Source organism: Lissotriton vulgaris, unplaced genomic scaffold, assembly GCF_964263255.1.
Source record: "Lissotriton vulgaris unplaced genomic scaffold, aLisVul1.2 SCAFFOLD_2170, whole genome shotgun sequence".
In the NCBI taxonomy this organism is placed as follows: Eukaryota; Metazoa; Chordata; class Amphibia; order Caudata; family Salamandridae; genus Lissotriton; species Lissotriton vulgaris.
The window spans coordinates 212417-235705 of NW_028240702.1; the positions used below are offsets into that span (position 1 = coordinate 212417).

At 45.4% G+C, this 23289-nt stretch overlaps 1 protein-coding gene across 1 annotated transcript in view; it reads right to left on the reverse strand.

Moving 5' to 3' along the window:
* The window catches only part of LOC147672899 (neuronal acetylcholine receptor subunit alpha-7-like), a 132500-nt gene that overhangs the window by 13481 nt on the left and 95730 nt on the right, over positions 1-23289 (reverse strand). Inside the window, exon 10 of the mRNA XM_086947941.1 lies at positions 8720-8829. Within this exon, the coding sequence (XP_086804067.1) occupies positions 8720-8829 (110 nt within the window). The remainder of the gene's footprint in view (positions 1-8719; positions 8830-23289) is intronic.

The following is a 23289-nucleotide window of genomic DNA, read 5'->3' on the forward strand; positions in this document are numbered from 1 at the left end:
AATAAAGGGGAAGGCCGCACATGTGCACTCCCTTCCCTGGCATGATTTCAGTCCCCGGGGACCCTATCCCGCAGGGCCCAGCGTTCTTGCAAGAGGGTGGGGGCATGGAGACCACCCATCCCCTGGGGCCTAGCAGACTTGTGGGGGGTATGTGGCCCCCTCCCTGGGCCAACTTTAATCCTGAGGACCTCCACCCCTGGGGCCCGGTGTTCTTTTGAAGGGGGCCCTCGGGGCAACCCTCTCTCTGCTGATTTGGCCCCGGGACCCCATCCCCTGTGGTCCGGCATAATTTTTAGGGGGAGGGAGGCACACAACCCTACTACCTGTGCCGATTAAAGCTCCGGGACCCCATTCCCCGGGGCCCGGTGTAATTTTCATTGGGAGGTTGCAGGGTAGAGATAACCTGACCCCCTAGGCCACATGAGAGGGGGGGCTCAAAGGGACACCACCCCCCTTTTCTGGGGAAAAACACAGAGAAAAAAAACATTCGCCAAAAACTGCTACGATCCCATGGGAACGTAAACACATTTTTTAGGTCTCGCGACCTATCGATGTGTGCAAGCGCATCGAGCGGAGCGAGAATTCAAGTGGCGAAAACATCGTCAAACCAAAGGGCTTTCAGCCCCGCGGTTTTCATGCTGTTCACGTGAACCACGTGATAACATGCACGCACATTCAGGGCCAGCCAGCCCAGCACATCAAAGGGCTTCTCCTCCCCTAATTATTCATGGCCGGCCGCAGTTTCCCGAAACGGCTTCTCCTCACCTAATTAGGGGAAGAGAAGCCCTTTGATGTGCTTCACACCAATGCGCCTCACAGTCATTCCTCTTGTTTGTATTTGCTTCGGCTGCCATTCTCAGACTCCACGATCTGCTCATGTGACATGGTTGCTCCACAAGACGCTTTACACATTACACTCATCTGCCTGAAGTGGGAGAGCATATGTCATACTCATCTGCCTGAAGTGGGAGAGCATATGTCATAAGTACATATGTCCTCTTCTTTTGCCTCTGAGTTTTAAACAAGCAAAGCTGGTCCTTCTGTACTTGCAGTTTTACTTCTAATGTGTGTTGTTATTTATCATGATTTTTAGCTGAGGTGTATCACGCTCGTTCATGAGTTTGATCTTTTCATACTGTGAAATGTTTTCTAAGTTGTTTTTGATTGTCTTACCGCTGGAGGTCTCCCTGTGCTACATTTAGCCTCTGACACATGCAACGCCACTCAACCACGCAACGCCACTCAACCACGCAACGCCACTCAACCATGCAACGCCACGCAACAACGCAACGCCACTCAACCATGCAACGCCACTCAACCATGCAACGCCACTCACACATGCAACGCCACTCACACATGCAACGCCACTCACACATGCAACGCCACTCACACATGCAACGCCACTCACACATGCAACGCCACTCACACATGCAACGCCACTCAACTACGCAACGCCACTCAATAACCCAACGCCACTCAACAACCCAACGCCACTCAACAACCCAACGCCACTCAACAACCCAACGCCACTCAACCACGCAATGCCACTCAACCACGCAACGCAACTCACACATGCAACTCCACTCAACCACGCAACGCCACTCACACATGCAACGCCACTCACACATGCAACACCACTCACACATGCAACGCCACTCACACATGCAACGCCACTCACACATGCAACGCCACTCGCACACATAACGCCACTCACACACGCAACGCCACTCACACACGCAACGCCACTCACACATGCAACGCCACTCACACATGCAACGTCACTCACACATGCAACGCCACTCACACATGCAACGCCACTCAACAACCCAACGCCACTCAACAACCCAACTCCACTCAACCACGCAACGCCACTCAACCACGCAACGCAACTCACACATGCAACTCCACTCAACCACGCAACGCCACTCACACATGCAACGCCACTCACACACGCAACGCCACTCACACACGCAACGCCACTCACACACGCAACGCCACTCACACACGCAACGCCACTCACACATGCAACGCCACTCAACAACCCAACGCCACTCAACAACCCAACGCCACTCAACCACGCAACGCCACTCAACCACGCAACGCCACTCAACCACGCAACGCCACTCAACCACGCAACGCAACTCACACATGCAACTCCACTCAACCACGCAACGCCACTCACACATGCAACGCCACTCACACACGCAACTCCACTCACACACGCAACGCCGCTCACACACGCAACGCCGCTCACACACGCAATGCCACTCACACACGCAACTCCACTCACACACGCAACGCCACTCACACATGCAACGCCACTCACACATGCAACGTCACTCACACATGCAACGCCACTCACACATGCAACGCCACTCAACAACCCAACGCCACTCAACAACCCAACGCCACTCAACAACCCAACTCCACTCAACCACGCAACGCCACTCAACCACGCAACGCAACTCACACATGCAACTCCACTCAACCACGCAACGCCACTCACACATGCAACGCCACTCACACACGCAACGCCACTCACACACGCAACGCCACTCACACACGCAACGCCACTCGCACACGCAACGCCACTCACACATGCAACGCCACTCAACAACCCAACGCCACTCAACCACGCAACGCCACTCAACCACGCAACGCAACTCACACATGCAACTCCACTCAACCACGCAACGCCACTCACACATGCAACGCCACTCACACACGCAACTCCACTCACACACGCAACGCCGCTCACACACGCAACGTCGCTCACACACGCAATGCCACTCACACACGCAACTCCACTCACACACCCAACGCCACTCACACACGCAAAGCCGCTCACACATGCAACTCACTCAACCACGCAACGCCACTCACACATGCAACGCCACTCACACACACAACGCCACTCACACACGCAACGCCACTCACACACGCAACGCCACTCACACACGCAATGCCACTCACACACGCAACGCCACTCACACACCCAACGCCACTCACACACGCAACGCCACTCACACACGCAACGCCACTCACACACGCAACGCCACTCACACACGCAACGCCACTCACACACGCAACGCCACTCGCACACGCAACGCCACTCGCACACGCAACGCCACTCACACACGCAACACCACTCACACACGCAACGCCACTCACACACGCAACCCCACTCACACACGCAACGCTTTCTCACACAACGCCACTCACACACGCAACGCCATTCACACACGCAACGCCACTCACACATGCAACGCCACTCACACACGCAACACCACTCACACACGCAACGCCACTCACACCCACGCAGTGCCACTCACACCCACGCAGCGCCACTTTCAGACACACAACACCACTTTCAGACACACAACGCCACTCACACCCACGCAACGCCACACTCACCCATGCAATGCCAATCACACACGCAACGCAAATCACACACGCAACGCCACTCACACACGCAACGCCACTCACACATGCAGCGCCACTCACACACGCAACGCCACTCACACATGCAACGCCACTCAGCCACGCAACGCCACTCAGCCACGCAACGCCACTCGCACACGCAACGCCACTCGCACACGCAACGCCACTCACACACGCAACGCCACTCACACACGCAACGCCACTCACACACGCAACGCCACTCACACACGCAACGCCACTCACACACGCAACGCCACTCACACCCACGCAACGCCACTCACACCCACGCAACGCCACTCACACCCACGCAGCGCCACTCACACCCACGCAGCGCCACTTTGAGACACACAACGCCACTTTCAGACACACAACGCCACTCACACCCACGCAACGCCACACTCACCCATGCAATGCCAATCACACACGCAATGCAAATCACACACGCAACGCCACTCACACACGCAACGCCACTCACACACGCAACGCCACTCACACATGCAACGCCACTCACCCATGCAACAACACTCACACATGCAACGCCACTCAGCCACGCAACGCCACTCAGCCACGCAACGCCACTCACACACGCAACGCCACTCACACACGCAACGCCACTCACCCATGCAACAACACTCACACACGCAACGCCACTCACCCATGCAACAACACTCACACATGCAACACCACTCACCCACGCAACGACACTCACTCAAAGCCACTCACACCCACGCAGTGCCACTTTCACACACACTGTGCAGTGCACAATAGGTCTCGCAGTAGGTAAGTTGGAGATATTGGTTTTGTAAATGACAAAGCCCTTTATGTTTTTAACATGCAAAATAAAAATAAAAGGCATTGTTATTTGCAATTGTAATAGCTCCAACTTTCCTACTGCGAGACCTATTGGCAACGCCAGTGCTTGTTTTAATTACATGAGGTCCAGAGAAGCCCACCCCAGGGTTGAAAACACTGTATATGGGGAGGGGGAACACAACCCCCCCCCCCTCCTCCTCCTCCTCCTCCTCCCATCAGAGGCCCCAGGGAAACAACTCCCATGGCCTAAAACATTGTATTCACATTTTGGCTGCTTAATTCAAATATCTCCTGGATAAGTTCCGGGCCAAAACGAGAAGTTACCAAGGGGAATCGAATCCAGATTACAGTAATTCCCCATTTCCCTGGAGATTTTCAGGGTTCAATGCAAAATCCCTGGTAATTCTGTACCCTGCAGTGGACAGGACCCCAGTATCTTAAACTACACGGTATGGGATTAGACCCCCCCCCCCCCACACACACATCAAGAGCATTCGTAATGCGGCCTTAAATCCTTACACTGTTCCTGGGTAGTTACATAGGATATAGTTACCATGTCCAAAGGTGTGCATTAGATGCATACGTCTTTCTGGCAGAAGGTACAGAAATGGCTTAGTTATGACCCCTAGGTAAAGGGGTACGGATATGGTAAAAATACTTTTCACAGAGCAAACACACCGGATAAAACAATTTCTCGATTATGGCAAGAATCTCACATTTAATTGGCATGCAATATGGTCTGCCAGTAATAGGCCAACCTAACTTGAGTGGATCAACCTCTCAACCTCTGCGCACTGTTGCTACTAGTGAGTCACACTAGAAAAATCATCATTTTCAATTTCATTTCAATTCTTTCACAAAATCCTTTTCAACATAACCAAATTCACATTGCTCCTTTGAAAGTGTGATATTTAATCATAAATTCTTTTACAATAAATTCAAACATATATTCAAAAAACAACAGTTCATAATTTCACTGTATCAGCAAAATACAATCTTTTCTTTGCAACTTATAGTTGATGTAGCCCGATGCATTTCGAGTCCTAGATGGACTCTTCCTCAAGGGCCTAAAAATGTGAAAATCTTATATCAGCAAATTGAATATAATATCCAGTTTTATCAGATTCAAGTTTCAAAAACCCACAGATGCTCACTGCAACATAATATCATGTACAAAAAGTAATAATGGCTGCATCATGCACTTTTCACCTTTTTCATCTAAAAAACCACCACCATTGCACCTTAAAACGTGACTGTGCTGAAAAAATGTATACTCACAACCAAACCACGAGGTTGTGATACCTGTGAACAAAAGTTCTGACTGTAAATACATGCTGAAACCGTTCAACCAATGCACTGAATCTAAAAACCGCCTCGTTAAGCGTCCGCTTACCTCGAGTCTCTGAGTGTGAAAACACCACGTTTCCGTCTTACTTCAAAATTGCCACCTACAACGAAAGTATTGCAATCCTTAGCTTCGTGTTACACACTCCAGTGGTGTCTTCCACTAACCCCCCGGGCATCCATTCTTACCTCGACGCTAGACACCAACTCCTAACTCCACTCGTTACCAGTTACAAACCCAACACCGGGCTCGCCGGGTTGAAAACACGCTCTTCCTCAAACAACAGTGAAAACGGACTGATTCCAAACTCTCGGACGCGCCATTTTTGTAAAGTCTACCAAAAACGAAGCCATCAACACTCGGGGAAATATACTCAACAACCTCGAGCTACACGGAAACCCTAAAATACTGACCTAATAAAACCACTCACTACCCCTTATTATCGAGGCATAATAGTGAATCATAAAAAAATAAAAAAACTGTGAAAAATAAATAAACGAGAAAAATAAATAAAAATAATAAGTGCTCAAAAATAAACATCACATAGGGGTTGTTTACAATTTAATATAGTGCATTATAGTGCAATTCAACCATTCAGAAGTACATGTATAGAGAATATCATCAAAAAGTTCACATGCTAAAGAGAGGCTTGGCCAAAACCTCTACATGAATCTAGCCTGGCATACAGTATTTGTTTTACAAAAAACATGTGTAATCTATCTTTTCATTTAAACCTTTGGGTTCCTGGGTCCCTAGGTACCGAATCCAAAATATCTCTCTTTGTAGGAGGGATCTGGTCAGATCCACTCCTTCTCGTGATTCAGTTTTCTCCAAAACTGAGAACTGTAGCTGGGATATGTTGTGCCTGTTTTCTGTCCAGTGTTTAGCTAAATTGCTCTTGATGTTAACATTCCTGATAGTACTTTTGTGTTCAGATATTCTTGTTTTTAGTTTTCTTTCCGTTTTCCCCACGTACAATTTGCCACATGGACATTTTATGAAGTAAATCACACTTTTGGAATTACAATCACTGTCATGATGTAAGTCGATGGTTTTTCCTGTCTGGGGATGATGCAAAGTGTTCCCAACAATTACATTGTGGCAATGCACACAGTTCATGCACCTTCTCATCCCTTTATGGTTTAATCTTCTTTTGATTATGGGTGATTTCAGCAACTCCTTTAAGTTTTTCGATCTGTTGTATGCAAACATCGGTTTTTGCTGAAAAATGCCTCCAAAGTCTGGTTCGTGTAACAGAAGTTCCCAGTGTCTTAATATTATGTTTTTAATTTTGGATGAGCTTGTGGAGTATTTTGAAACAAACACCGGAAAGAAAACTAAAAACAAGAATATCTGAACACAAAAGTACTATCAGGAATGTTAACATCAAGAGCAATTTAGCTAAACACTGGACAGAAAACAGGCACAACATATCCCAGCTACAGTTCTCAGTTTTGGAGAAAACTGAATCACGAGAAGGAGTGGATCTGACCAGATCCCTCCTACAAAGAGAGATATTTTGGATTCGGTACCTAGGGACCCAGGAACCTAAAGGTTTAAATGAAAAGATAGATTACACATGTTTTTTGTAAAACAAATACTGTATGCCAGGCTAGATTCATGTAGAGGTTTTGGCCAAGCCTCTCTTTAGCATGTGAACTTTTTGATGATATTCTCTATACATGTACTTCTGAATGGTTGAATTGCACTATAATGCACTATATTAAATTGTAAACAACCCCTATGTGATGTTTATTTTTGAGCACTTATTATTTTTATTTATTTTTCTCGTTTATTTATTTTTCACTGTTTTTTTTATTTTTTTATGATTCACTATTATGCCTCGATAATAAGGGGTAGTGAGTGGTTTTATTAGGTCAGTATTTTAGGGTTTCCGTGTAGCTCGAGGTTGTTGAGTATATTTCCCCGAGTGTTGATGGCTTCGTTTTTGGTAGACTTTACAAAAATGGCGCGTCCGAGAGTTTGGAATCAGTCCGTTTTCACTGTTGTTTGAGGAAGAGCGTGTTTTCAACCCGGCGAGCCCGGTGTTGGGTTTGTAACTGGTAACGAGTGGAGTTAGGAGTTGGTGTCTAGCGTCGAGGTAAGAATGGATGCCCGGGGGGTTAGTGGAAGACACCACTGGAGTGTGTAACACGAAGCTAAGGATTGCAATACTTTCGTTGTAGGTGGCAATTTTGAAGTAAGACGGAAACGTGGTGTTTTCACACTCAGAGACTCGAGGTAAGCGGACGCTTAACGAGGCGGTTTTTAGATTCAGTGCATTGGTTGAACGGTTTCAGCATGTATTTACAGTCAGAACTTTTGTTCACAGGTATCACAACCTCGTGGTTTGGTTGTGAGTATACATTTTTTCAGCACAGTCACGTTTTAAGGTGCAATGGTGGTGGTTTTTTAGATGAAAAAGGTGAAAAGTGCATGATGCAGCCATTATTACTTTTTGTACATGATATTATGTTGCAGTGAGCATCTGTGGGTTTTTGAAACTTGAATCTGATAAAACTGGATATTATATTCAATTTGCTGATATAAGATTTTCACATTTTTAGGCCCCTGAGGAAGAGTCCATCTAGGACTCGAAATGCATCGGGCTACATCAACTATAAGTTGCAAAGAAAAGATTGTATTTTGCTGATACAGTGAAATTATGAACTGTTGTTTTTTGAATATATGTTTGAATTTATTGTAAAAGAATTTATGATTAAATATCACACTTTCAAAGGAGCAATGTGAATTTGGTTATGTTGAAAAGGATTTTGTGAAAGAATTGAAATGAAATTGAAAATGATGATTTTTCTAGTGTGACTCACTAGTAGCAACAGTGCGCAGAGGTTGAGAGGTTGATCCACTCAAGTTAGGTTGGTAGTTTAGCAGGCACGTAAGTAGGACAAACGTGCCACCGCTGCAGCACGCATGTGAAAAATAGAGAGGAACAAAATTAAATATTATAAAAGAAAGGAGTGCCTTCCTTCCATTAAACTCATTCTGCCAGTAATAGGGCCAAGAATTAGGATATCCTCTTGTGATTGGGGTGCTGTTGATGACCTGTTTCTGCATGATGCTGCATTAGTGTCACTTAAGCCTGGTGTTAATTGCAATTACCCATTTTGGCATCTTTCCTCCATCCGCATCGTGGTGGTGATATTGGAGGACGAAGACGGTGGCGACCACGGACAAGCCCACGATGACCATTGTGCTGGCGAAATACTGGCCTGGAATCAGAGAAGGGGTGTGAATTAGCGCCAGGAGGAGAGAAAAGCCCCAAACCTCCCTCATCTGTGCATTAGCCCATGTTTATTTTTTGTTACTTTGGGCGTTTTTTATAGTTTATCTTGCCAGGATCTGTCATTACAGCTAATATAATTGCACATTTATTCAAATGCTTAACATAGACTGGAATGGGATCTCTGTACGGGGTTTAATGCTTTAGGCAGCTATATAAAGACCAACAATTCACTCAAAGTATAACATTGTAGTACACAAACCACTTAATTTGGAAATCTTTCGTTTTACATTCCCCAAGCAGTCAATGTGCATAGCTTTTGGCCTGGCAATGATAACTTGAGTATTGAGCGTCACCCAAAAGAAAGCTTACTTTCCGTTATTTGTGGTTTGAATTATAAATAAAAAAACACAATTTTTATCCTCCGTATTTATGTGTAAAAAACTGTAAAAATTGAACTCTGAGCCTTACTCAGAGTTTACACAATAAATGCTTCACAGAATACACCCATCTCTGTGCAATCTACTCTTGCATACATTCACCCTCCTTGTTTTTCCAATGGCATTCTAGCCATACTCGAAGTAAAAAAAATTAAATTGAAATAATAAATAACTAACCACTTAGAATTGATCCAAAGGTGCCTTACACATCAGAAAAATTTAATTTCAATAATTGGAGCAATAACACGTGGACCTGCATTTATATAGCAATGACATCAAGGTAGGAGTAGGGGTGGGCGATAAACTCCGCGAGCTCCGCCCACCCCTAGGAGTCCTCCAATGAGCCGCTTAAACGTCAAAGGGGACGGAACCAGAGACTGACACAGGGTTCTCTCTATTGTAATCTAACTAAAGAGATTAAATTCTACTCTGTATCATTGTGTTCAGTGAACCGTTGTTCAGTATTGTCTGAGGTTTGAGCAAGGCCTGGGGCCAAAACGTAACGCGTGGCCCTCTGGATGCTGGTTTTTAAGGCGCTATAAGCAGCTGTTTTTAAGTATTAAATAATAATGTACTCCGGGGAGAGAGAAAACGTCATCTGGTGCATCTAGTGGTCTAACCAACTAAGCTGCCTCATTAGAATTGATGACAGCGAGTTTGTCTCCAAATAAAAATCTATAAATAAATCCTGCTGGCGGTGAGCGGGTCCTAGGAATGCCCCCTCAACCCGCCTCCACACAGCCCTGCCTTTGTCGAAGGAAAAACTGGACTTTAAAGCATGGACAGTAATTACATGGTAGTTTTCAAAGCATTTAAGCAGGCCCCTTTAGTATTTGCAATATCACTTTTTGTACCTTACTTGGTTAGTGAGACGCCGGCGTCTTTTGCTGATCCTTTGAGGAGATATGACTCAAGCTGGAAGTGATAATCGGGTGGGCGAGTATTAAGGTGTGATTTCTGGTCTCGCTTTATACTTAGGTGGGAGGAGGCTTTCTTATCTTCTTTTATATTTAATCTTCAGTGTGTACCATGCTTTCTTTGGATTGTATTTTTTATAATACAAATTTTTCATTCCGAATTTTCATGATATTTTAATTTTTTTATTATCCCTCGGATTGTATTTTATTGATATTGTTTGCTTAGATGTTTTATGGGCATTTTCTACTTGTTTTTAATTTTACACGTAAAAAAACATTACCTCAAAGAAAATAACATAAGTCATGGTTATGGTAAACAAATAATTTGGGAATGTAGGATGAATGGGTGACAAGTTTGGAATCTTTTGAGTCCCGACGTTGGTGCGTACATTGATCCTAAGGGAATTTTGTTAAACTTACATATAGAGAGGACAGCAGACCTTATGAGAACTGACGGTGCTGTTCCATTAAAATTCCGCAGTTCTTCTGATGAGCGTGAAGTGCTGTATGCATGTATAGATGTAAACGGTATTTCTATAGTGCGAATCGATCCAAAATAAAGCAGATCCCGATACACGGTCATGGAAGAACATAAATTGAATGTGTGATGGGAGAGGAAGCTGGGTTGCGGACAGGTAATGCATTGTGATGTAGCATTCTTTGAAGAGGTGAGCCTTCAACCCGTTCCTAGATTGAAGCAGCGTTGGGGCGGTCCTGATGGATACCTACAGGGCTCGAGTCAGGGTACCACGCGGGTCGACGGCGTCCCCCCACTTATTTTACCGGTGGGGACGCCGTGCCCCCTGCCAAATAGCTGGACTTTACTCTTTGGCCTCTCTTGGACGAGGAGCTCGGCACCTTTCATGACGTCACTTCCTGTTGTGACGTTACTTCCGGTGACAAAGTCCCCTCACTTTTTTTTACGACTTGTGCCCTGGATACATAGATGTTGTTCCGGAACCTGGGTGCATAGATGGAAAAGCTGCTGCCTTGTTTTGATTTGTTTTATACGTCAAAAGTCCTCAGTCTGGTAGTGTCCTGGTTAGTGGAATGCCAAGACCCAACAGAGATGGCGAGCTCATCTGCAAGATAAGCGGGGGTGCTGGTTGTGATCTGTAAATGATGCAGCTGGTTTTGAAGATGGTGCGAGCAGGCAAGGGGAGCCAATGGAGTTCCGTTAGGATGGGGCGACTCGATCATAGTGCCACTCTGCTAAAAAGAACGGCAGCTCTGCTGAGAACTGCTGGTACCGGGCCATTGAACGCATCACAGCCTTTCTGGCAAATGTAGCAATCCCCGCTTTCTAGAAGAATGGTATCCCTCCTGGAAAAATGCTGGCCCTGCGAAACTCCAAGCACAGCAGTTATAATGATGAGTAGTAGAGATGCCAATTTTAAAAAAGCATGACAGTTTTGCTGAGATCTGCTGGCACTGAGACATTAAAAGCACTCCAGCCCAGCAGAGAATGATGGCGCCCGGTCCCTTAATTTATAGCGTAGAAAAAGGTAATGGGTGTATTCCTCACTTTAATCACAGCCACTCTGGACCACATCCAAAACCATCAATTTGTGCTCTACACTAGGACAGGGCCAACCCATATGTATGAGTTCAATAAGAACTGTCTTGGTTGAACTACTCAGAGTGTCTCGGCTAAAAACACTAAGGCAGCCATGCTGAGAAGAGCTGCTGACTACCCAACTACCCTGTACTCTCCATTGCACCTCTGCAGGGGGATTCCAGGGGAGTTTAGGTACTATGAGTGGTCATTACTTGCACTGTATGTGGAGGGTGCCAATACGAAAGGTGTATGGAAGTGTTCAGTCTGTTGAGTTCTTTTTTCTATTTCTACACCATTTCATTGTGAGCAGGTATGGAAAAGGGTCTTCTATGGAGAAAACAGTTTTGTGCAGGAACCCACCGAGTGATCCGGTTGAAGTCGCTGGGATTAGAACACAAGTGCTCTTCCTATGAACACTCTTTAAAAAGCTATGCACTCATTTCCTTCCTCACATGAGAACCCTTTTTTCTCTGGGTGTGCATTTCCATGTTTGATGGGGTGTAACACTCCATATACACCACAATCACTATTTACTTAGACGGGGAAGGGGGCGAGTAATGAATCGAGACAGTGAACTATTTGAAACAAATGTGATACATTTAAGATTAAATGATTTACAACAATGGAGTCCACTCCATAGCACTCGATTCGGATAACCAAGTTACTTCCTTTAAGCTCTTGGCTCACCAGGGGCAGTACTTAATTACTACCAGTGTTTGCCAGTGCTGGGCACCAGCACTTACTTATAAACACTGGCACACATGTATCTACCACATGGTGGTGCTGTGTTCCTATTTTTTAGCAGATTTCATCAGAGGAGCGTTTAACGATTTAACATACTTTTACAAACTGATAAAACCAGCGCATAGGTACGGCTGTCACTGGCATTTGACGCATTGTCAGTAGCTTTGGGCGGTGTCAGCTGCAGTGGACTCCCAAGACATATTTGGGCCCTGGCACTTAATGTTTGAAACAATGAAGAACTAACCAGGGGTGGAAAAGCCAAGCAGTTAGAGCTGACCATATGAGGCGGTAAAGGTTGGCATCTCAGATACTCAAACTCAATGTCTTACCAGAGCTATATCTTCAAAGAACAACTTAATCAGCTAAAGACCACAACAGTAAAAGCAAATGTAAATAACTGTCGAGGAACTCCAGAGAGCTTTATCCGAACTGCGACCGGGTAAAGCGCCAGGCCCAAACGGCTTCCCATGTGAATTAAAAAAAAAAGATATCAATCCCTCTTGACAGCCCCTTATCTAGCAGCACAATGCTGCCTTAGACGCTGGGAGTCTTCCCAGGGACTGGCGCCTTGCTGAAATAGCAGTATTTTAAAAACCCAGACGACCTCCTGAATAGCATGGCTCATATCGCCCAATATCACTCCTTAATGTGGAAGTCAAACTCCTTGCTAAAGTCATAGCCAATCGCATTGTACCACATATTATAGATTTAGTTCACCCAGATCATGAGGGATTTATACCTGGATTCGCTACGCAACACAACATCTGCCGTGCACACAACGCCATTGCGTCTGTTGCCCGCCTTGGCGAGCTGGCTGCACTCTTACTTGCTGTAATTGATTGGCCGTTCAACTCCCTTAGTTGGACATACCTATTTGCACTCCTAAGTCGAAAAAAGTTTGGTTCCTGCCTTCTTAAATATATTCAACTCCTATATGCAGATATCACCGCCTCTGTCCACATCGCAGACCCCACATCACAAACTTATCCCATAGGATGGGGCACCCATTAAGGATGTTCCCTGTCTCCCAATCTCTTCACGTTGGCCATGGAGCCTCTCGCGGCCTGGGTGTGGATAGATGCACAAATCTGTGGTTTTGAATGGTCCAGAGAAGTTTCCGACCGCCTAGCTTTATATACAGACGATGTTCATGGGCGAATGGGCAGACACGGTGATGATGGTGCGAGACCAATTTAAATTCCTCTGGGTCTTCTTATCGTCTTCCCAGCCCGTGTCTTGGGAAAAGAATCTGGCCTGCTGTGGATGCAGATCAAGAATAGACTCATTCCTGGTCACACCTGCCAGTCTCCCTGGTTGGTAGGTCTGCCATTTTTAAGATGGTCTCTCTGCCCCGTCTATTATATCAGCTTCAAAATCACCCGTACCTGATACTGCCGTCCTGGTTTAGGCAACTGAACTCCACCCTCTGACACTTTCTATGGGATGGTGGTTCAGCCTGGGTGGTATTAAAAACGTGCTTCCAATCTACGTACTGTGGAGGCATAGCTACGCCTGACATTCAGGCGCACTATGCGGCCTCTCATATTCTTATCCTCGATGACTGGTGGTATGGGGACCGATGCGATCCCACATATGCAGTCGAACGCTTGTTAATTTGGAACATGTCACTTCACACACTCCTTTATGTGGGTCTGAACCTGAAAACAATGCCTCCAGCAACCTCCATGATATTTAAGATCTGGAGGCGCTTGCTGCAACAAATGGGGTGGCTAACAAAAGAAACGCCACTCGGGCATAATGGTCTTTTACCCCACACCCCCCTGGCAGAACTATATGGATTTTCTGGCTCTGAGGCCATAGGATTATCCATGGTGGGTGATGTTCTCCAAGGTTAGACCCTGAAGTTCTTCCAGGAATTGCAACATAAGTATGCGATGCCTAGATCCCAATTCTATAAATACCTTCAGTTCCACCATGCCTTTTCCCCTTGTCTTACACGTCAGGGAACTGCGCCTGACTTTAATCCTACTGAAGCCAAACTATTCATGGGAGAGCTAGAAGAGCATAAAATCACCATGATATATTGCACACTGGTAACAAATAGCCCCCCTACACTCAATAAAACGCGAGGGGCTTGGCAAGAGGATGTTGGCACCCTAGATGACGAGGACTGGGCTGAGGCGCTAGAGTCCCCACGCGGTGCTGCTATTGAAGCGCAATTACGTTATATACAATTCAAATACCTTCACAGGGTCTGCTACACTTGAAACAAACTATTTGGATTGATTGAATCTCTGCGCTGCCAAGCTGCGGATGGTACCCTTATCCACACCGTACGGCAATGTACACCACTCTCTAGATTCCGGTGGGGTGTCCTCAATCGCCTGTCGGAGGTCTTGGGTTGGGACATTCCATACTCACCACGTCTGGTCCTACTCCACATCACCGATGCCATTGGGGGCAACATATATAAGCATCACCTGTTACTTCTGGGCCTCCCGATGGCGAAGCGGGACATTGCGAGGGCATGGAAAGTTGCTTCTCCGCCATTGGTTGGGGTGTGGAAGAAGTGAAAAAATACACACAAGAAGGGTCTTGATTTTTGTAGGGGGCTAGAAGTGGATTATACCTAGAACCTATTCCAACTGTCTCCATAGACTAACACTGGATGAGACGGAAACGATGTGTGATGAATATGGTTGTAAAGGTATGGCTATTGGATCAGGGTGGCTACACTGGACTAGCACTATATTATGTATCAGATGCATGACACTACAGTGAAATATTAAGTTCTTTTGTCTTTGTTTTTCAATTGCTTAATGGGCATCAAAATGTCAACATTTGACTCACTCGTATGTATATTGTATTGCTGGGAAACCTGGCATTGCCAGGCTTGTTGTGGCTGTTGACAATAAAAACATGTTGAGAAAAAAAAAAGCAAATGTAACGTTCTTTAAAGTCCTGACAGACCGATTTGGCGGGTCCGGGTCCCGGGGTTGGACTCCTGTGGGCGCCATCTTGGCTTGGGTGAGTGGAAACTTTGGCGGGCGCCATCTTTGAGCGTCCCGACGCTCGAGCTCTTTATTGCGACGCCTACTTAAGGCGGACTCGCTTGTTTCCTTTCAGATTGGGTGCTGCATTAGCGCAGGTCGCGCTGCCAGTACGCTGTGGTTTTAATACTACCTTTTCTGTATTTGCGTTATTATTGTTTGGATTTTCCCTCGTTTTTAACTTTATTCTGCCTGGGTACTCGCCCCCTTACTTGCATTTAATTTTCAGAAAACACACCGCCATTTGGCGGGTCCGGGTCCCGGGGTTGGACTCCTGTGGGCGCCATCTTGGCTTGGGTGAGTGGAAACTTTGGCGGGCACCATCTTTGAGCGTCCCGGCGCTCGAGCTCTTTATTGCGACGCCTACTTAAAGTCGTCCTCTCCCGCGCAGCGGGGACGCGCAGTGGGACGCCGTCGCTTAGCCGGAGTCGTGCCAGAGTCCTGCCCATCTGCGCTCGTCCGCGTCGAGGAAGCGTGAGCGGGAGATGGACTCTGGCATTTAGTCTTCATACCATCATGCAGAATACCGCGACGATCAGGTACAATCGCGCCGCTCTTCTTTCTATTAGAGATAGGCTCTTGGTGTGTGTTCATGATCCTGCGCACCCGCTGTCGGGCCCTTATGACTGTGCCTGTGGCAGTTTGTCACTTGATACCCCCACTGGGGTGCGCTCCGTGGAAAGGAGTGCCCTAAGTACACGTACTAACATTTCTGAGCGTGTAATTAGCATATGGAGTCTGAACGTGAGATAGTTGGTCAAGCACCATCAGTCCTTACGTGACATGATCGAAAAGGACTCTCCTGACCTCATCTTTCTCACTGAGACTTGGCTTCAGGACGCAGATACTGCAATAATTAATCTGGCATTCCCTTCCAACTACACAGTGTTTACTCTTAACCGCACTTCTAGAGGGGGTGGCATAGCCATGTCGATAAAATCCTGCTTCCCGGCTGATTGGAAAGCTCTTGACCTACCAGCGTGCGAGAGCGCTTCTTTTAAGGTAGCCTTCAGTCATCAGTTCAGTCTTAGCGGTATGCTTATTTACCGCCCGCCAGGGAACAACACTGTCTTCAAAGCCGCTCTTGCTGACGTGGTCAGCTTGTTAGCTCCTAGATGTGCTAATTTTAACATCCTAGGCGACCTCAATATACATTTTGATCAAAGGTCATCTGCACCTGTTAATTCCTTGCTAGCGGACCTCAAAGCCATGCAATTGAACCAACTAGTTACCTCCCCTACCCACACAGGAGGTCACATCCTTAACCCCTTCTTTACCACACTGGAACGAGCTAGGGTATCTGACCCGATGGTGGTAGGTTGGACTGATCATCTGTTGGTGAAAGTTTTGTGTCCCTTAGATGACCCACAATTTAAACCGGCGGACAGACTGATTCTCAAAAGAAATTGGCATAAGCTCAAACTAGAGGAGTTTTTTAAGATCTTGGAGGCACAGCCCCTGGGCAATCTGCTGAATGTGGAACAAGGATATGAGCAGTTTCGTAACTGGGTCCTAGCCGCCCTTGACTCTCTTATACCAATGCGCTGGTCGAAATGCCATGCTAAAACTCCCAGTCCATGGTATAATGATACTCTTGCCGAGCTTAAGAGAACGTGCCGGCAAGCTGAAAGGGCGTGGAGGAAATCCCTTGATCCCACCTTGAAATCTCTGTATTTTGCCCAGCCTAAGATCTATCACAGGGCAATCTGTCAAACCCGGGCCGCACACTATGCTTCTGAGTTTCAGAATAGCCCCAACCCATCTAAATTAATCTTCAAGGTTCTCAAAGACCTTGTGGGAAAACGGGCCACCTTGGTGGAAATCTGCACGGACTCACACTGTGAAAGCCTGGCATCCTTTTTCGTGGAGAAAGTGCAGGCAATCTACCGAGGATTTATGTCATCTGTGCCCAGTGCTGAGCAAACTGGTGTGACGGCTACGGTTCAGGAAACCCTGTCCTCCCTGCCAGTAATGTCTGATGAGGTTCTCGATAATCTGAGCCTCAAAATTAAATCTGGCTCTCCATTAGATCCGCTGAAGCCAGAGCTATTCAAACTTCTTCCGCCCCTATGTCGTGAGCCTATATTGGATTTGATCAATCTATCGCTCACATCGGGTGTGGTCCCCTCCTCCTGGAAGCAGGCAGTGGTCAGCCCCATTTTAAAGAAGCCTAACCTGGATCTCCTTTTACCAGAAAACTATCGTCCCATCTCCCTCCTGCCCTGGACCGCTAAGGTTACTGAGGCACACGTGAACTCCATCTTGTCTGCCCACCTTTCTCGAAATAACATACTAGACGAGAGCCAGAATGGTTTTCGTGCACAACACAGCACCGAAACTGCACTGCTCTTTATGACTGAGCACTTGCGTACGGTGCTAGATGCTGGGCAGGCAGCGGCGCTCCTCCTGTTAGACCTGAGCGCCGCGTTTGACACGGTGTCTCACAATATCCTGATCCGGCGTTTGGAGGAAGTGAGAATTGAGGGGACTGCTCTCCAATGGTTTCGCTCTTTCCTCTCGGACCGATTTTTTAAAGTGGCTATTCCACCTGGTCAGTCCTCTTTCTATCCACTGGGGCTGGGGGTTCCGCAGGGCTCTGCGTTGAGCCCCACTCTGTTCAACTTATATGTGAAACCGCTGGCTGCAGTCGTCAGACAATGTGGCCTAACCATGACATCGTATGCCGACGACACGCAGCTAGCGGTGACACTCAGCGGGGATCCCGAGGTGAACGCTCCCAGATTCCGTGCAGGACTCATAGCCGTGGCAAATTGGATGCGAACTAACTGCTTGCAGTTAAATGCCAAAAAAACCGAGGTCCTGATTTTAGGAAAGCAGTCGGAGCTTTGGGGAGACCAGTGGTGGCCTCCAGAATTGGGGGTGACTCCCATTCCAGCTGCCGAAGTTAAGAACTTGGGAGTTTGGCTGGATCCTACACTCTCCTTCACCAGCCATACGAAGAAGGTTGCAGCTACCTGTTATGGTATTCTGCGAGGACTGAGACCGGTCCTTAAATTCTTCGACCCCCTACTCGGCAACTGGTTGTCCAAGCCTCCATTCTTTCCCGCCTGGACTATGGGAGTGCGCTGCTGCTCGGAGTGAATCAGGCGGAGGCTACTAGACTGCAAAGGTTGCAGAACGCCGCGGTGCATGCCATTGTTGGCCTTCCTAGACAGTGCTCTGTCTCTGCAGTTTTGACCTCTCTCCATTGGCTGCCGGTCAGACAAAGAATTAAATTTAAGGCTCTTTGCCTGACATTTAAGATCTTGAAGCTTTCCTCTCCTCCTGCCCTTGCTAATCTTGTTTCCGCCTATGTTCCTACGCAGTCGCTAAGATCGGAATTTCTCCATCTGGCGGTTAAGACTCGGTTTAGACTGAGTAGGATGGGAGGTTGCTCCTTTCGAGTTCTAGCGGCAGGACTATGGAACTCTCTCCCTGTCCATATTCGAGCCTTGAACAGCCTGACTCCCTTTAGGCGCGCCATAAAAACTTTTTTGTTCCCAACTGCTGATTGATTCCCTCCTCTCTTTCCCAGTATCAATTTGTTGTGTTGTGGAACCTGATCAGGCGCCGGGACGCCCCTTGGCTGGGGCAGCTGTGCGCCTTATAAAAGCTACTAACATAACATAACATAACATTAGCGCGATTAAGAAACCTGCTATAGATCTGGGCTTTATGTATGCTAGTGATTCTTTTTTAATATACACAGATAAGCAGGGACTGAGCAGATGTTGTTAGCGGAGAGTAGCATCGCCTCTTTTTTGCATGGGTGATGCAACATCATGAGCGACTGGTATCCTGTTCCATGAGATTCCCTGGACTGCAAATACATCTTTTGCAAAAATATTTATTCCAAAATCTCGAATGCCGGAATCTCCACCTTAAATATAAATCGTTCTACAGATATATTTGAATCCTACACAGTTTAGGACTGCCCAGAAAATATATGAACACAGCAGCAGACCACGGTCAAGCACCTACACCCCCTTAGTTTCAAAGTTTGATGATGTGTGCGACCGCTTCCGACAACAGCTGCTGAAAGATGCCCTTTTACAATTAGAAAAAACCCAAAAGGAAGGTGCACTACATTGAAGTCCAGACAAAAAGATATTTTAGAAATTCTTCTTTTATTAAGTTTCTTTTTAGAAGAGAACTGGCACACAGCCAACGCGTTTCGTTCCCAGTGCCACGGAAACTTCGTCAGGGCTTAAAATAATATCAAGTTGTCATAATCAGAACAGTGAAGGATTTCTTAAAGTTGCGTAGGAAACAATATGTACGGTCAGTACTCCAATTCTAGATAAACAATATAGGTCGATAGTCCCGCTAGTGAAAATTCCACTCTTTAGAATAAAATGAAATAATTTATACTGCAAATACGTGTATCCGTAAATAGGTGGCGAGCAACACTGACCTATATAACGTCAATTCGTGGAAAACCAGGGGCGTGCCTGGTCGTAATCATGCCTGAACCGGGACCACACCAAAGTAAAACTGCACACCATAAGCGAGTTCGCCGATGGAAAGTAATATAACTCCTAATATGCGAAACGTTGTACCGATCAATCTTGTAGCGTAGAGTCCCAAAAAGTGGCGTATTTAGCCTCCCATTAGGTAAGAATCAGGACTTCCGTAATAAGAAGACAAACAGCATGGTTGCTTGCATGTTCGGCGGTCAAACGGGACTGTGTACATTTAGTTTTCCATCTCTGTCGCGTATTGGGGACAACTGATGCACAGTGAAATAGAGCAGAATTATTTTAGTTATTTTTAAAATATTGAGATTTTGGTGACTTCTGTTTTGGAGTTAGTCTTTAGCGCTTCCTCTGTTTTTTCCAATGTTTATTTTCACTTGCAATACGAAATCACCAACAAATTTCTGAGTAAGCGTGGAAATTTGAGACTGGTGCAGTTTTCCAAGAGAATCCTGAAAGTGTTTTTTAATTCCTTTCGGAAACCTATACCTATGCAAAGTCAGAAACTCATGGTTGCAGATTCCGAACTGTTTTCAAGAATCAAGTCCACTGAGTGAGATTTATATTATTCTGTTTGATCTTTTGCCTCATAAACAGAGAAATTCAAATCTATGTCTTTGCTTGCAGATCTTTAGAATTTCTCCACTGAATTTCGGCAAATTTTTCCTTAACAGATGACAATTTTTCTAGAATTTTGGACTAGCTATTATTAGTTTCACCCTTTAAAAATCCTGTGTTTGATAGGCAAGACATCTATTCTTGTCAGCTGTATTTATTCTGGTAATGATGCCTCATGGCACTAATGCTATTTGAGCTACAGTTCGCCTAAACGCGCATAGAATATGCCATATCTACAGCCACATTTATATTCTATAGTGGAATTTGCACCAAATATTACTTGCTAACTTAGATCATACACATTATGATCTATTTGTTCTATGATTTACAATTTGTATTGTGTAATCCAATTGTTAGTTTTTATTGTATATATTGCCTATTTTATTGTACTGTATTTTGTGTTCCCTGTTCCTGTTAGTGTTTTATCGACTGCACTTTATTTGCATGAATATTTTGATGTTATTCTTTTGTTTTGGGAGGGTTACAGACCCCATTAACTTAACATGACATTCATCTATACAATAAAGTAAAGTATGTCATCATATTTCCACATGTTCTCCATGTCCATATCTTTATCAGTTATTTAGTTAAAATTGCGGTTGCCAAGAGGTGTTTATTTACATTTGCTGTCCTCTCCCTTGCCCTTGGAACCACCATTTAATTGCAGGGGGTCCATGTTTTTCGTTACATTGACTAATGCTATATTACCGGGTATACTCCATTTCCTGGAAGTAGTAATTGAAACCCCTGAAGACAGGATTTTACTGCTACTTTGTGTTTTCTTCTCCGAAAGGCAGCATTAGCTCCCAATGTCATGTACTCATACCTGGCCACAGTATTCTTACCTCTTCTGTGAAGGGCGCTATTAGCTTTCAGTGGTATTTACTCATTACTGCCTGCAGTATCCCTACCTCTTATGTAGTAAGTTGGCCTCTATATCTGCACCAGTTCAAGAGTATAAAACACAACTTTGGCTAAGAGAGTTGCTAAATGTGGTAACATCTATATAGATGCTTTTTTTAGACCGAAGCCTGCCGACAGCACAGATGTCTAGTTGAGAACAACTTATTAGGGATATGTTGATTATTAACCTAAAAAACAACTTCGCCTATTGTTTTCCATTGGATTTTGTTTTCTCTTATTTTCTTACTCTCAAGTTGATGGTTGTATTTGTTTTCGTTCGTCCATCCGCGCGTTTTCCCATGAATGGAGCATAGCCTGTTTACCGCCTCTCTGACTGGCTACTTTTATCCATCAAGAAGTGTCTACTTTTTGGGAACTTTTTCTTTTCTTTTTTCTAAAAGCACTACATGAGAGTGCATGCGTTTCCCCCATTCTCTTTGTTTTCCCTCTTCTCCCAGCACATATTTTCATAACATTATAACAGTTCTACTTTTAACACCTTTGACCTTTGAGCCGCTGAATTATTTTAGAGTTGTATACTGATTCACCCTTCCACTTGCTCTCCCGTGCCCTGTCAATTTTAAACCATTTCATTGAGGACTTTTCCTATTCGTCTATGTGCACATTTCATATCTTACTGTTAACACTATCATAATTTTAAAAACTTAAACCACTCTATTCTTAAGCTTTTCTTGTGCAGTGCAGCTTGATAACCCACTTCTCTCAGACCATATCTACAAATAACATTAAAAAAGTTGTTTTCCACAATTTTGTCCTTTCAGCCGCTCTTATATATGCTTTCACTTTTATGCCACTTCAGCCTTTGAGCCGTTCTCCCATGCACTTCAAATCCATGTTTTGCTCCCTCTTGTTCATCCCCTTTAAACCCTCTTCATGTTGCTGTTTCAGTGCTTAATTTGAGCCAGTGGTTTCCAGTGCTCGGCAACGGCACTTAATTATCAAGACTGGGACTGACAGTCCTGGTCCTATGGCAATAATGCCCAAAGTACTCAAACAATTAACCAATTAAATCAAAAACTTCTTGAATTGGAATTTAACCAACAAATATTTTTACTTATTCCTGTGTTTTCCTCTCAGCATTAGAAAGAATATGTATACATGAACTTATAATACTAATTGTGTATTAACAAACATTTGAGTGGATTTAAGCTCCACTCATTTTTTCAAAATGTTATAAACACTATACAACATCTGTTGTGAACATAGAAAATGTATATCTTTTTTTGCAGAATTTAGCAGACACATAGAAAATCAGCCCAATGCATTTCGGGACATGGGGGTCCCTTCGTCAGGGGCGCATCTGTAAACTAACAAATGAATTCACTCTTATATGATGTATGAATGGAGGAAACTGCCTCAATAACAAATTATCCAGGAATGAAGTCTGGTGGTACCACATAATACCGGTGATCTGATCGTGTTGATGTGCTCATGCAAAAATAAAAAACCGTGAGTAAGATCATCAATGCCAATGCCTCACACGAGAAAGTCCATGTGCACGTGATGCATGTGTACAGCCGTGATTCAGTGTGTTAGTAACGAGAATATCAAGTAACTGATGTAGTGATATATACACGAGGAAAGTGCCAAAGATACTTTACTAATGGTGAGGTGGTTCACTGCAGCGCCTACACTTCTGTTTACACCATAGTTACTTCCAATTGCAATCTGAATACTACGCCCAATTAGCAGGTACATCAATGGGATTTTCGGGAGCACAGGCCTACGCCAACAACTTTATGGACAAATTTGAAAATGACCA